This window comes from Sorex fumeus, unplaced genomic scaffold (assembly GCF_029834395.1).
Source record: "Sorex fumeus unplaced genomic scaffold, SorFum_2.1 ptg000006l, whole genome shotgun sequence".
Taxonomy (NCBI): Eukaryota; Metazoa; Chordata; class Mammalia; order Eulipotyphla; family Soricidae; genus Sorex; species Sorex fumeus.
In genome coordinates this window covers 56,423,621-56,440,053 of record NW_026606063.1, presented here as the reverse complement: position 1 = coordinate 56,440,053, position 16,433 = coordinate 56,423,621, and the positions used below count along the sequence as shown (strand labels likewise).

Sequence of the window (16,433 nt, the reverse complement as noted above, 5' to 3'; positions counted from 1 at the left end):
ACCAGTGCCCATTTCCCAATCCTGATTTTTCAAATGATTGCTTCTGAATGTAAATATTAAAAATCCTATTTTCTGATCATCATAGATATTGACTTCACTCAACATGATACTCTCCAGATCCATCCATGTAGCACCACATTTCATGACTTCATCTTTTTCCTTACTGCCAAGCAGTAGTCCAGTGTGTATATGTACCATAATTTCTTTATACAGTCATCTGTTTTTGGACACTTGGATTGTTTCCAGATATTAGCTATTTTGAATACTGCTGCAGTGAACATGTGCAGATGACTTTACTGCATTGTACTCTTGGCCCTTGGGATATAGTCCCAGGAGTGGAATTTCTAGGTTGTATGGAATCTCAATTCCAGGTTTTTAGAGGAATGTCCATATTGTCTTCCAAAGAAGCTGGACCAGTCAACAGTCCCACTAGTAGTGAATGAGGGTGCATTTTCCCCACTCCTTATCAACAGTGATAGTTGTTCTTTTTGATGAATGCCAGTCCCTGGTTTGAGATGATATCTCTTTTTTTTTTTTTTTTTGCAGTTACTCCTGGTTCATGCACTCAGAAATCTCTCCTGGCAGTGCTCGGGGGACCATATGGGATGCTGGGAATCGAACCTGGGTCTGCCACATGCAAGGCAAACACCCTACCAGCTGTGCTATTGCTCCAGCCCCAATATCTCATTTTTTATTTGCATTTTTCTAATGATTACTTAAATAGAGATTTTTTTATATGCATCTTGGCCATTTGTGTTTCTTTGATGAAATTTCTGTTACTCTCTTATCCTTATTTTTTTATTGGGTTGAAGGGGTTTTACTTGTAGAGTTCTACCAGTGCTTTATATATCTTGTATTATTCTTTTATCAGATAGTAGTGGGGAAAAATATTTCTGCCAGTCTATTGGCTGTCTTTATATTCTGGTTATTGTTTCCTTTGAGAAGCAGAAGTTTAATTATTTTTTGTTCTTCTATTTTACTTTTTCATAATTAAATTTTTAATTTAATCACCATGAGTATCAGTCATATAATGTTTCAACATCCATCCTTTCACCAGTGCACAATTCCTGCCACCTGTGTCCCCAGTTTCTCTCTCTCCTACCCTCTACCCTGACCCCGAAGCCTGCCTCTATGGCACATACTTTTCTTCTCTCTCTCTCTCTCTCTCTCTCTCTCTCTCTCTCTCTCTCTCTCTCTTTCTCTCTCTCGCTCTCTCTCTCTCTCTCTCTCCCTCCCTTATTTTCCTTTTCCTTCTTAATTTGATGTAGCCCCATTTGTTTGTCTTTGCTTCTACTTGCATGGTCAGTGGCATTTCATTCTTAAAGATGCCTCCAGTTTCAATGTCATGGGGGTGGGGGTGAAGGTGGTTCTGCCTATATTTTTCTCTATGTGCCTTATAGATTCAGTTCTGATATTAAGGTCTTCAGTCCATTTTAATTTAACTTTTGTGCCAGAAAGAGGTCTGAGTTCTTTTTTTTTATGTCACCAACTAGTTTTCCCAACACCACTTGTTGAAGATGATTTCCTTGCTTCATTTCATATTTCTTGATAAACATTTCTTGTTTATCAAAGATTAGCTGACCGTACATCTAAGTATCTGTCTCCTCGATGTGCAGTAAAATAGATCTGAAGATACCTCCCATTATGATGACACATCTGCCTTTTGTCCTTCTTTCAGTAGCACCTTGGGCTGTCTGTGACAGAGCTAGAAGATGGACAAGATTAGCACCCAATACTCTCACTCTTCCCTAAGCCACCCTCATGTAAGGAGCAAGGACAGAGATCTTGAACACCTTGAAAATGGCCTTGACAGGTAAGACACACTTCTCTTTTTAGACTTGTGAGAGGTTATTCCTGATTCTGATCTATACTCACAGAGAAAGACCATGAGCAATTCATATGTGTAACTTGATATAACCATGACCGAACTTCTAAAAGAGACCCCTAAGCTTCTTTTCTTTAAAATTTTTTACAAGGCAGTTCACAATATTTGATTACAGTTAATATTCAAACACTAATCCCACCACCATTACATCTTCCCACCACCAAATTTGGGATATTTCCATTCCAAGCCCCAATCCCTGTCCCAAAGAACAACAGAAATAATATATTTTGTATTGTCTGTAATGGAAAACCGCTGAAAATGCTACAAAAAAGTATTCATAGAGGAGACAGTGTGAAGATTGTTCTATTTTGGCAGGAGCCATTAAGATATTCTTTAGAATATCACTAACATGTTGTTAGAGGTTGAGTGATGTGAGCTTTAGTGTATATATATCTGAAACTATGTATATGTGCATATATATACATATATATTTCCCTCTATAATTTGTTGCCTACTATTTGAACCCCCATCAAATGTGGTGTGGTACTTATGTAGAATGTGTAGGGAGTGTCTTAGGATGTGTCACTGGTTCAGGAATATGTTCACTCATATGTGAGGCTTGGCCCAAGCATGTGGGGAACGGCCTTGAGTGTGGTGGCAGTTGGGTTCTAGTAGTTTTTGGCTGCCAGGGCTGGGTCCATTGGGGTGGGAAGGGCACTCACCCACCCCCCTCTGGGGTACCCCGAGTGAAACAGCCTAGCACGGAGTCTAGTGGCATGGCTATGGTGGCATCATAGACCCCTAAGCTTCTAATAGGAAACCCTTCTGTAGTTGTTTGTTCTTTATTTTTTCTACCTGCTTACCCCAGATCAAGCTGAGTGAGGGATCTGTCCTCTCCAAGCTTCTGAGGGGGGGAATTCTGGAGTCAGGATGCAGGACAGCACTTCCATGTCAGGCACCCTCACACACCCCACACTGGGTCTGTGAAGACACTCAGCGAATTCATCTGTGGGATTCAAATGAAATCAGTGTAGGATAAGAAGATGCAAATGGACATGGCATGTGTGGCTCCCCACCCAACCCAGTTCAATAAACCTAGTGGTCCTGGATGACTAAGGATCTTTTTTATTTCTTTATGTTCTCATCAATGTTACCACAAAATGATGTTGAATGAAATGATATTACTTGAAAACCTGTTGCACATTTTTTTAAACTGTAAGGTCCAGAGAAATGCACAATGGGGAAGGTACTCACCTTGCACCTGGCTGACCTCGGTTCCATCCTTAGCATCCTGTAAGACACCCCCAAATCCACCAGGAGCGACCCCTGACCACAGAGCAAGTAGTAAGCCCTGAGCACCACTAGGTATAGCCTCCAAACAAAAATTAAACAGAAAAAAAAATAAGTTTCATATTATTATTTTAGGAGGGGAGAAATGGTATTTGAACCACCAGAGAAATAGTATTTGAACAACCAGAGTTGTTCAAAGTGCCTCAAAGTGCCAATTCTTTTAGAACTTTTTCAGGAGAAGTGAGTGTAAATATGCATCCTGAGATAACAGATGTCTCATCTCTTAGAGATCAGGGTGCTGGGCACCCAGTCTGTGCTGAGTGCTCCCTCAGAGGGAAGTGTTTCCTGCTACCTCAGGCATCCCCACCCCTGGGCTGACCACCCCTTTGGAAGCCCACTTTTAGTTTTCTTTTCAAATGACTGGAATAATTTTCTCAGTAAAAAGAGATAAAAGATGAGGCAGTTCGTTGGGATGAAAATGTTAAGCCCATGTCTGAAAATACCCAAAATTAAAATGTCTTGAAGTTCTCTGATTTATTTAGATCTGTTTCATGGCTACAATTTTAAAGACTGTCTGGCGTATTTTGAAGATAACAGACAGAGAAAGACTTCAGAACTTGCTCTAGAGAATGGCAGCTGGGACTCAGGGTACTCCACATCCCAGAGCAGTCTTTCAGTCTAGCTATTTTAGGTGTTTTGGGGGCATTGGGTATTGTATCCCGTGGAAGATGTACCTTCTTGGTGCTGCTTGATGCTGCTCCCCGAGTGGATCTCGAAGCAATTATCACCGAAGTAAACTGGTCCAGCACACTGCCCCCACACTGACGAATGGCTGGGACTTGTACTCCCTGTCCCACAGGGCCAAGGGCTGTGGATGCCAATTATTAAAGGCTTAGGAAGAGAAGGACAATAAATAGGGGTCCTAATCTCCACCCTTCTAAAAGATCACTGCTGTTTATTCTCGTGGTCCAACATCACCAGAGGAAAACTTGCTACTCCCCAGATGCAAGTCAATGAGCAGCTCCGCTTCTGGAAGGACCTTTCTCAGAGACAGAACTTACCTGCAGGACACCCTGAAAGTCCTTCCTACCACCAAGCAGCAGAGCGAGTGCCACACACAAAACATGGTCCTGAATTTCAAAGCAGTTGCTTAGTTGTGTGGTACTAGCTGCTCTTGTTTGTGCTGATTTCCCATTTCCTGAGGCTTCTTCCTCCAGGCATGATCAGGATCTAGAATCCCAACTACAGACCAAGGTCCTGACTCCCTCCCCCCACCAGTCCAGGCCCTGCATTCAGCTGCATGGTACCCCAATCGTTCCTACCTCCATATTTCCCTGGAAGATTTGGAGCTCCATTATTACACTGATTGCCAACAGTTTCTCCCTAAGTCCTACAGACTTAAAATAGCACTTTAGGGGCTGGGGTGACAACTCCAAGAGCTGAGGTGAGGTGTAATATCTGTCATGCTTGGGACTCCAGATCCAATCTCCTGCAACACACGGCCTCCCAAATGCCACCAGGAGTGGCTCGGGTTGCTCTCACACCAGGCTTCCCCCTACCCGCGAAGGGCACCTATCTGCTAAGCAGTCAGTTTCTATGGGGAACAACTAATTGAGTTTGATATTTAAATGCCTTCCTCCATTCCTAGGCATTTAATGAGGATCCTAGCTCTCCACAGCTCCAGGAAAGACATGAATGTGGAAGACGTGTCCTTTGGGCAGTAGGACACAAGATCAGAGATGCACGGGAAAGAAAAGACCCCATGAGCCCCAGGAATTTCCTTCCACTGAATGAGGTTCTCCAGGTTCTTCCAGTCTAAATGTGCTTTTAGACTTGAATCTCTAGGAGATATCTGAATCCATGTGAAATCCATGATTGGTCTCTGATTTCCTTTTGATGACTTCCGTCATGCAGGAAGGGTGTCAGATAGTCAGCCCAGGCTCCTAGCTTGCCACTCTGCTGCCTCCCCCTACAGGCAGGTTTCCTTGATTCAGCCCACAGGAGTCCTAGGAGCAGCCCTGCTTTGAAATCTGAGGTGCACTCTGCCCTCCTCGCGAGTGCACCAGTCTGCTGTCCTGGGCATTGATTGCCTTACAGCTAATGCAGATGGATCATAACAAACAGAAACCAGAGACCAGATGCTGGGCCCGCTCCTTGATGCCAGAGGAGCTACTGGAAGGGGCTGGGGATGACAAAACACCGCATCTTTGGGTATTTTCCAGGTCCATGTCCTGGAAGATTTCTAGTCTAGCACTTAATTATGCTCATGTCCCCTTTCACCAGCCGATGGGATCCAGGGCTGGAGAGACAGACTCCCTTGTCCCCCCCCCTCCTTCTCCTACTGATCTGGCAGCTGTGGAAGGTGGTTTTTTTTATCAGACAGAGAATAATAGAAAAGCCAGGAAATCATCACTTCTGTGCCTCTGTGGGATTCTTCTTGGAAGAAGATGTACACGTGGTGCATCTGTGTGGATCAGAGTCAGGCACACCACAGGGCTCATGTCCTGTTAAATGTTTGCTTCCTGTGAAAATAGAGTAGGCACCTTTATAGAATATATGTGACTTTAAACTGGAATAGAATGGAATTCAAATCTCAGTTTGTCCACGTGGCTGTGTGCCCTTGGGTAAGTTAATTAATTTCTCTGCATCTCAGTTTCCTCGCATATAGGAGGACCACTATGTAGATTAAGTGCTTGCTAGAGGCACATAGCAGAGGTCCAGGGGTAATCAGTAAGTGGTATGCAGTCTGTATATCTCACTGGTGGATGAGATGGAGTCAGGAGAGGCCACTGTATTCCAAGGGTCTCTAACCATGCAGTGACTCAGGTAAAGAAAAACATCCAGTACATAGTTTTAAAAAGACAGTTGAACATGCACAAAATAAAAACTTCTGGCTTAGCCGCATCTGTTCTCTAGGACTTTGGGTTATGCTTACCAGTTGCAAAGAAGCTCACAAATGTTTCTACAAAGACCTTTCAGAAGTATCAGGGTGGTCTGTGTCTCACCTGTCACGTAAGCTGACTATGGAAGTTCAGAGGCTGGCAGTAGACACTTGAACTTGAGGCAGGACACAGGGGTATACTGGTGATTCCAGTGTGAAGCCAGGAGTGGCACGGATGTACGTGGCCTTATCACTGACATAGGAAGATGCAAGAGGAAGTTGCCTGGTTCCATGTGATTCCAGCAGAAGCAGTCCTGCTAGGGGAAGCTGAGGGAAGCAGGGAAGAACCTACAGTACTTTTTAGAGGAAGGAGATGGGTCACACCTGGTGGTACCCGGGGCTTATTCCTGGCTCTCTGCTTGGAGATCGCTCCTGGCATGATTTGAGGGACCATATGAGGTGCTGGAGGCCAAACCTCATGCAAGACAAGTACCCTGCCTGCTGTTCTATCACTCCAGCCCCCTACAGACCTCAAAATGGAGCAGTTCACGCCTGCTGCTGGTGGTGGAGGGGAGGCTGCCAAGGGCATTGGCAGCGCAGCAGCAGGGGCTTGGGACTCTGGCTTCTAATCACTCTCTGGGGAGGCAGAACTCTCTCCCTGCATTAACGCTTGCCTTCTCTTTCAAGCCTGTGGCCACCTTGTTAAGAGGTTGATTAGGTTGAAACAGGTCACGTGAAAAAAATCATTTGTCTTGCCTAGACTCTTCAAGACTCAGAAAAATGTACAAAACCCTAGAGGACAGTGCCTGGATGGCTTCTAATGAGGCAGATCAAGCATTATCCTCTTGAAAAAGAAAAGAAAAGAAAGTGCTGAAGAAATAGTACATCAAGTCAGGCATTTGCTTTACACATGACTGATCTAGGTTTGATTCCTGGCACATTATATGGCACCCCAGAGCCCTGCCAGGAGTCATCCATGAACTTAGAGCCAGGAGAAAGGCCCGAGCACCACCAGGTGTGACCAAAACAAAACAAAAAAAAGAAAAAGAAAAGAAAAGAGGCCCAGTACATCAGTCCTATTCCAGGCAGCTCCACACCCACGACTCTGCCTGTGTGCTACACTCAGTGAAATTGAGAGCTTTGTCCTATGCGTGTTCATGCTCTTCACCTTGAGCAGCAGAGGTGAGGTCACCAGCCCAGTTAGGCTTGTGTTGTAGGGGACAGAGTTTAGGATGTGGCCAAACAGCATGCTGGATAGATTTTCATTTGCAAGCACTAAACCAACACAAGGAAGATTAGACCAATTCCAAGCAATATTCTGGAATCTTCCTCTGCTGGAAGCCAGAGAACTTCCAGCAAATCCACCAGACATTGTTTCACCATATCACTGTCATCACGTTGTTCTTCAGTTTATTCAAGCTAGTGCCAGTAACGTCTGATTCGTCCCAGCCCTGAGATTTTAGCAACCTCTCCTTATTTGTTTTTCCCAATGTATTGGAGGCTCTTTCAGGGTCAGGGGAATGAGACCCATTATTATTACTGCTTTTGGCATATCGAATATGCCAAGGCTAGCTTGCCAGGCTCTGCTGTGCAGGTGGGATACTCTTGGTATCTTGTTGGGCTCATATATATATATATATACCTTTACCTTTAGCAAAATATATATATAGATATACATATTTCTCTATGATTTGTTGCCTATTGTCTGAATCCCATCAAACATAGTGTGGTAATTATGGAAAATGGGTAGGAAGTGTCTTATGATGTGGCTGCGGGTTTGTGGCTGTGAGGTCCGGAAAGCAGCCTGGAGCATGGCGGCAGTTGGGTAGTGGATGTTGGCTATAGGGGCTGGGTCCCTTGGGGCAAGGAGGGCTCTTGAAAACAGCCTGGCGCGGAGGCCAGTGGCAAGGTTATGGGGGCCTCACTTTATACTCCCATCTGGTAAGAGCAGCCATGAGTTCTGGAGGGTGACCAATGAGGAGATTATCTGGTGCCGGCAGGGTGTGGCTTATGGCTTATGAGCCCTGGTCACCAGGCATACACCCTAATAATTGCTCACTCAGGAACCCACAGCTGCACAGTGGGCAGAATGCTTCTTGAAGGAGGTAGCATTTGATCTAGCCTTAGAAGACAAGATTTCAAAGGCTGGAGGGGTAGTACAGTGAGTGGAGTGTTTTCCATACATGTGGCTAACCTGGGTTGGATCTTTGGTACCCCTATGATCCCCTAAGCACCACCAGGAGTGATCCCTGAGTACAGAGCCAGGAGAAACCTCTGAGCACTACCAGGTATGACCTCAAACTCCCCCACCCCACCCCCACCCCACAAGAAAAAGATAGAAGAAGAAAAGACTTCAGCATGCAGAACTGTGGCTAAACCAGAATCCTCCTCCTGCATTCTCCAAGCAGGATCAGTTTTTCTGTTTGAAATGGCAAAAGTGCCTGGACCTCCCCCATCCTGTGCTCTCACAAGGACCATCTCTGTTGGCTTGTTGCCTTTCATCTGTCCCATGGCAACAATTGGACACACACTGCCTTCCAGGCTCATGCTTGCTACAAAGGAAAGGCCACATTTATCCTAAAACTCAGATGCGCAGAACCTGAACTTGAGGGCAATCCCTTGGCTGAGATTAGTGGAGGCAGCTCTCCTCATTAAGCAAGGCATCTGGCATCTCATTCCTGAGTGTGTCCAGGAGGTGGAGAAGCTTAAAATCAATTTAGTATGCTGCATATTTGATTTCCTAGGACCCACCGGCCGCATGAGGAGATGTCAGCAGAGCCACAGCAAGGAATCGCCATGGAGATCAGAGGGCTGGCCGGATCCAGAGAAAGCCCCTTCTCTGGCCCAGGGCCTGCCAGGTAAGACTTGTCCCAGCCTTAAGAGGTAGGGGGAAACTGAGAAGGAAAGAAGGCACTTAACTCTCAGAAAGAAGTTGCTATGACTGGGTTGGAGAAGAAAAGGGCAGAAGCAGAGCTGATGGGAACCAGTGAGTCGTTTCTGGGCCAGGAGTTCTGAGCTCAGAAAAGTCTAAGAACTGCCTTTCATTTATAAAATATCTGCTTGCTTGTTTTTGTCAGTACCGACAAGAGTTTGGGGGCTATTTGGGACATGGTGATCAGGGGTCATTCCTGGTGGTGCTTGGGGACCTTATGTGATGCTGAAGATAGAAATGGGGCTAGGCCTGTATAAGGCAAGCATCTCAATTCCCATATAATCTCTCTAGCCCCTAATTGAAAGGGTTTTAATAAAGGATAATAGTAGGTTAGTTGCTTAGTTGTGGAACAATTCAGAAAACAGGACAAGATTGAGAACAAAGACCCACCAGCCAGCAGCGAGAGGCCACAGGGTGGGCTGCAGAGGCACAAAGCACAGCAGCATCTGCAGGTCCTCAAAGGCGTGGCTACAGGGGAGGTGGCCCACTGGCAGAGCACTTGCCTGGAAATCCTCGTCTCTGTCTCCCTGGAGAGGACATCTGCACTCGGCTGCAATAGCTGCACCACCTCCAGACAGTCACTTCACTTTTTCTAGCCTCATCTAGCAACTCATCTGTCGGTGCCTACCTGGACTGCCACCCTTGATTCACCAATGCTGAGCTGTGATTCCTTTTCCACAGCTATTTTGGAAGCAGAATAGTTTTATTTAAGCCATAGGAGAGATAACACGAACAAGAGTCTCCTATGAAGTAGAGAAATAACTGAGCTGGGGTGTGTGTCACTTTGGAGTGGAGTGTGCTTCTACCCAGCTTTTGAAACAATGCTGTTTCCATTCAAATGGTCTATGTTCTGCAGGTTTTAGTTAAGATTATTTCAAATAATTAACTGTTTCTTCTTCACAGTTTTTGTGGTAAAAGATGATCATCATTTCCTTCACTGGTTTATTGTAGTTGAACTTTTAAGTAATATCTGGTATTTTTGTCTTATGAATAAAATACTCTCATGGGCTAAAGAGATTGCACAGGGGTTAGGGCACTTGTCTTGCATATGGCCAAGCCTGATTCTATCCCTGACATTGCATGGCCTCCTGAGTGATGGCAGGAGGGACTCCTGGCCTGGAGCCAGGTGTAGCCCCAAGCACTTCCATATATGGCTTCCCCAACCCAAATGAAATCAAATCAAATGTTGTTCTAAGGCTCTTTGCAAAGAAGAGAACAAGCTGGAGAGATAATACAGTGATTAGGGCACTCGCCTTGCATGCAGCCAACTAGGATTCAATCCCCAGTACTGCATATCTTCCCCTGAGCCTGCCCCTCAGCACAGAGTCAGGAGTAATCCCTGAGCACTACTCGGTATGTTTACACACATACACACACACACACACACACACACACACACAGAGAGAGAGAGAGAGAGAGAGAGAGACAGGGACAGAGACAAAAACAGAGACAGAGAGGAGAGCACTGTTAAACCAACTCAGGTTAGAGGTGTAGCTGACACAAAGCATGGTATAGGCTAAGCTACATTATGGAAATGGAGTCAGGGGGCTGCAGTTGCATGGCCTTTGTGTCTTTTTCCATGTGCCTTTTCTGTTTCTGGCTTTGTTAGCTTAGTAGAAATACAGGCACTGGCTGAAAGTAACCTTCAACCCATGGCCTTGGTTGACCCCTACCTTGCCCCACCACCTCCAGGTCAGGGGCTAGAGTGACCTGCTGGTTTTGGCCACAGAGAGGAGTGTTCGTCACTTTGTTGTCCCACGGAAGTGATGGGTAGGGCAGGAAGTGTCTCTACACTGGATGTTTTCTCCAGTGACTTCCACTAATTTTCTAGGCTGAGGTCACTAGAGTGTGAGTAGGGTTAAGGGGGCTCTGAGCTTGTTTTGCCCATAGTGTAAATGGGATCTACTCAGACAGCAGAAGCCAGGTAGATAAACCAGACACAAAGAAACATTTGGGTCATTCTTCCTATGACCCTTCTGCAGAGACAGGGAGATAGGTGCGGATCTGAGAAGGTCTTCTAGGGAAAACTCCAGCAGAGAAAGGCTCTGAGGCTATGCATAGGTGCTGTCTGGCCTAAGTCCCTGGCAATACCTGGCTCTGGAGGGGGATTGGGGCAGGCTGCAAAGGAACTTCTGGGTGAACCTAGAAGAAAGAACAGATCATGGAACACTGAGACAAGGGCTGGGGAGAGAATCCATCTGATCTTGTCTTCACATTTATGTGTTGGTTGGTTGATTTGGGGAATCTGGGCCATGCCCAGGAATGCTCAGGGGCTATTCCTGGTTCTGTACTCAGGGATCACTCCTGACAGTACTCAGGGACCATATGCCAAGAATTCCAACCATGGGGGCTGGAGCAATAGCACAGAGGGTAGGGTGTTTGCCTTGCACACGGTCGACCTGGGTTCGATTCCCAGCATCCCATATGGTCCCCTGAGCACCACCAGGAGTAATTCCTGAGTTCAGAGACAGGAGTAACCCCTGTGCATCGCTGGGTGTGGCCCAAAAAAGCAAAAAAAATAATAATAATTCCAACCATGGCCAGCAGGATGCAAGGAAAGCACTTGACCCAGTGTATTATCTCTCTGGCTTGTTAATAGCATCACATTTGGAAACAGCTCAGTCATATTAAAGAGTTCCACACAGGACCCTGGGATGAGAAGCAGGAAAGCTTGCTGCTGCCCCACTTGTAAAGCAAGTGCCTCTGGAACGATGCAGGTGCTAGCAGAGCAAAGCCACATTGAGTAGGGCCTGATGGAGGAAACTCTGCCCCGGGGGGAGGTGCCAGTTGGAGCCTCTAGGCGCAGGTACCATGTCCTACCAGTCCTCTCTATTCTCACTCTGTCCCCACAATGGGCTTCCTGTACCCTTCAGCTCCACCTTTGCTTCCTGTCTGTGCCATTCAGGCTATCTCGCTTCATCATCTCCATGCGTGCGTGGGCCGCTCGGCATTTGCACCAGGAGGACCAGAGACCTGATTCCTTTCTGGACCACTTTCGGGGAGGCGAGCTCAAGGAGGTGTCCAGTCAAGAAAGCAGTGTCCAGCCAAATGTGGGCAGCCATGATCCCCCAGACAGAGGAAGAAGGTAAGGAACAAAAATGGAGGACAGGTCGCGGGCCTGTGGGAGCACTGGCTGTTCAGTCTGGTAAGGAACATCTTGTGGGTGGCCCTGAAGCACCGGCCCATGAACCACTCATTGAAGGTGTCTGGGGGCAACAACGCATGGTCTTTATAGTCCCTACCAAGTCGAAATAGTGTGGTAGAAGGGGAAACCATTTGAGCAGAGCCCCCACCTTTTCTGACCACTGATCCCACCCAACAAGGGGCCTTCAGGTGGCTAGCAGGGGATCTCAACAATGTTCTCATCAGCTGAGAAACCACCATGATGCACCTTGTTAAAACAAAATAAAAACATGAGATTTTAGATCAGTGTTGTCTGTAGAGCATGTGGACTGTGCACAAGCCTCAAGTTGAGTCCTCAGTCACGTGTGGATCCCCAGCAACACTGAACCCCACACAGCACTACAGCACCCACTGGGACCCACAAACATCAGGCAGAGAGAGAGAGAGAGAGAGAGAGAGAGAGAGAGAGAGAGAGAGAGACTCTGTTTCCCAGGGTAGGAGATGCTAAGGGACAAACCCTTGTACTCTGACCACAGAGCTGAGATCGCCTGAGGGAAGCAGAGCATAGCAGAGGGAGCTGGTCCCATGGACAGTGAGGGAGGGAGGGCTGCAAGTACTTTGGGGGAGAGCACATTGTGGCAGTTTTGGTTCCCTAGAACATATAAACAGTTGCACTTGTAAATTAATGTTCCTTCAATCAATTAAAAATAGACATAAAAAAGTCAAATCTCTAGGAACTCTCATACCAACAACCCACATAATTTCACTATTAGCCTCAGGGGGTACCCACACATTTGATTCCTAGGGCTCTGTCCATTCTTCTGGGAAGGGACCCATCCACATTCTGGGAGAGATTAAGAACCACATGGATGGAGGGTACTGGGCAAAGGGGCAGCTGGAGAGATAGTATAGGGGTTATGACCCTTGGACTGTTCTTGGTTCCATCCCTCGCACCCTCTATGGTCACCTGAGTCCCTCCAGGAGTGATCCCTGAATACATAGCCAGGAATAAGGCCTTAGGACCACCAGGTGTGCTCCACTACCACAAATAAGTAGAGATCAACAGGGGACCCCCCCTCAGCCCCACAAACCAGTGGACATTCACTCAGAGCCTCTTTTCTTGAAAAGGAGCTTGAATTCTGGCTGAATTCTCTAGGTAGTGCCAAGATTTCTAAGATATAACAAGGAAACCAGCCTGGTCACAGCCGAACAGGTGGTTCCTGTATAATTGTAGAGAAAAGTACTGTTGGTTTTTGTGCCACATGAGTCAAAGCAGGTAATACTGTACCTGCTGTACTAAGTAAGGGCATCTCAAAAGGGCCCAAGGGTCCTAGGGTGGGGTGATTGTGAAGGTTCTGAAATGCCTGGGAAACAGACAGGATATATCTGTGTAGTTTATATCTGCTTGGGGGAGACAGAGAGGGGAGGGATATTTTAATTTGTGATTACACAGTGAATTGTACATTGTAAAGAAAGTAGGGGTGTCTGTTGGACTGTCTTACAATGACTATGCTTGGAGCAGCCAGTTCAGCCACCTCGCTGGGGACCTATTGACCTAGGGGCTTCACTGTGCAACCTAAATGTCACAGGAGTTTAGATGATGGCCGTGGGGTTCCCTGGACTGTGAAGGGACCTCAGGGGGTCTCTGTGACAACCAGAACATGTGCAGAAAAGCAAGGGATCCTGCCGGCAAGTCCTGTGGTCTGTTCAGGGCTTACCCAGGGACACAGAGGGTAGAAATTTGGAGATGAAGAAGCAGGCAGAGAGATTTCCCTGCAGTTGGCATCTTTGGGCTACAGTTCCCAGGGGACAAACACAGAGCTTCTTGATTTGAGGGATCCATGATCTTGTCCTCCACCTCAGACTGTAGTGATGGCTGTGTTGTCCATGGGCGTGGAGGATGGGGATGGCAGAATAATCCCCTGGGACACAGTCTGAACAATCAGAACAGAGTTCAGCAGCGTCATCAGATGTGGCACAAGACTAGACTCCTCAGGCCACGTCCTTTTAGCAAAGCAAAGTGTTCACAAAGGCAAATCTTAGTGCTTCTGTGGGTCTGGTCTTGGGAGATGAGGGGCAACCCAGGAAGCTGAATGGGGATTTGATTGCTCAGGAAATGTTCAGGTTTAACCCTGAAACACGCATTTTGAGTTGCAGTGGAGCAGGGGCCAAAGGGGCCAGCCCAAGCATCAGAAGGGCAATAGGTTCCATGCTCAGCATCGAAAACAGTGTTGTGAGCATCAGGCTAGAGTGTCACCACTGACCAGCATTGATTCCCGTGGCCTCCAACAGTGACAACCAGCAAGGTCAGCTGGCTTTCTTTTATCTGTTTTTTTTTCTTTTGGTCATACCCCTTGTTGCTTAGAACTTACTCCTGGCTCTGCACTCAATGATCACTCCTCATGGTGCTCCATGCTTGGGGGACCATATAGGGTACCGGGAATTGATCCCAGGTCAGCCGCATGCAAGGCAAATACTGTACCTGCTGTACTAACACTGTGTCAAAAGTATGTGTTACACATGGGTGGCTAGACCTTTTCCTTCTGAACACAGGACTGCACAGGTCAGCTTTAAATCAACATGCAGCAGCATGTCAAAGCATCCCATGCCTTCCTAGCAGGCTCTCCTACAGATCAAGGGAGGTGGCCCCTAAATAGGTTTTTTTTTTTTAATTTCTTCTTTTGTGGAGAGGGAGATAGGACATATTTGATGCATGCAAGGCCTGCACCTCACCTGCATCACCAGCCATGTACCCAGACCCACAACCCTGAAATTTTGAGATGAATGTGGGGGGACGAGGGTGGGGGGAAGAGGGTAGAGGACATACCCAAACTGGACCACCTCTATCCAGGGTGGTTTGCTTTTGACCTGCACAGCAGAAGTAGCAGCTGGTGTCCCTGGGAATGCTCTCAGAGTCACACTGCTGCAGATCAGGTGGCAGCTTGTCACCATAGCTGAGTGTCCACTTTGGTGTGGAAGATGCTGGACCAGCTTCTCCTGAGAGTACCTGGGGTCTGGGTTTAATTTTCTGTGCTCCTCCTAGCACACAGCACCCTACCCAACCCAAGGTTAAGCTGCAAGAAATCCAGCAGGGTCTAAATCCGGGCTGTTGATGGGATTCAGAGCTAATCCCATGGATTCAGAAGCCTGCATTTGTTCAGCCAGAGCTTCATCCTCTCATTCCCCAAGGCATTTCCTAGAGCTAACTAGTTACACACAAAAAAAGGTTTGTCCCTGACTATAAAATCTCTGGGCCTTCTAAGTGGGTCTCAAAGCAGGGAGATGGGTGTGTGTGGGGGTGGGGGGGGGGGGCATGGAGGATGGGGATGGCAGAATAACCATCTGGGACACACGGGTTGGAGCAATAAGAATAGAGTTCAGATTCCCAAGTTGCTTTCTCTCCACCTCCCTGCAGTGACTGGCCCCTGGCCAGGGCCAATGCCAACGCCAGCAACAACTCAGAGAAGGAGTGAGTACCTTCACCCAGAGCACCTTCTCCCAAAGATGCCTGCCTTGCCTTTCTCCTTAGCTCTTCCTCTCCCCGTCCTCCCACACCATCAGCCCTTTCTAGAATCCAGTTTCCTTCCTCGAAAAGTATCCCAGACATGAACAGGAGAGTGACCATCATCTCTTCATCTCTTTCTCTCGTTTTTCTTGACTAGAAAGCAAAGGTAGAATCAGATCAATGCTGTAAGCGATGACATCCAATATTTTGAAATATATGAGAGAATTCTTGACAGAGCTGAGGGTTTTCTTTTTCAGAATAAACATGCAGTTTTGCCTCGGGCATCTACATGCCAGTGAAACGTCCTTGTCTTAAGGTCAATTTGAGCCAATTTGGAGGATGTAATCAGGGCGGGGAAGGAGATATAAATATTTTCAGAGAATAGACTCTAGATACCATGACCCAAGGTAATTACTTTCTATCACCAGATGCTGAGATAGCAGACCAGTTTGATGTTTGAATTGGCAGGTACTAATGCTGGCCCAGGGTGAGAGCCAGTGTGTGTGTGTGTTGGGGGGCGGGGGGGGGGGGTGGTGGTGTGTGTGTGTTTATGGGCACGTGTGCACCATCTTCCAGTCTTCTTTCTGGAATAAATAAATACTAAGGGGTGGGTAGAGACAGCATCCAAGGAGTTTAGCGGGGAAACCCACTAATACCAGCAAAAAAGAGAAATGTCTATTTTTCTTTTACTTCCAATTGGAAGAGAAATGTGCCAAGCTCTTCTTTTATTTTATTTTAATTTTTTATTGAATCACCATAAGATAGAGCATTACAAAGCTGTTCACTTGGGTTTCAGTCATTTAATGTTCCAACACCCATCCATCCACCATTGTAATTTCCCAGCAGCCAAGGTTTTTTCTTGTTACTTCTCTTTGTT

The 16,433-nt window shown here is 46.7% G+C and overlaps 1 protein-coding gene across 1 annotated transcript in view; it reads left to right on the top strand.

Annotated features, from left to right (window-relative positions):
• The first annotated feature begins 1,700 nt into the window (after positions 1-1,700).
• The window catches only part of CNGA3 (cyclic nucleotide gated channel subunit alpha 3), a 29,895-nt gene continuing 15,162 nt past the window's right edge, over positions 1,701-16,433 (top strand). The window contains exons 1-4 of the mRNA XM_056127969.1: positions 1,701-1,813; positions 8,741-8,854; positions 11,834-12,013; positions 15,467-15,520. Coding sequence (XP_055983944.1) covers positions 1,713-1,813; positions 8,741-8,854; positions 11,834-12,013; positions 15,467-15,520 — 449 coding nt within the window. The 5' untranslated portion in view covers positions 1,701-1,712. The remainder of the gene's footprint in view (positions 1,814-8,740; positions 8,855-11,833; positions 12,014-15,466; positions 15,521-16,433) is intronic.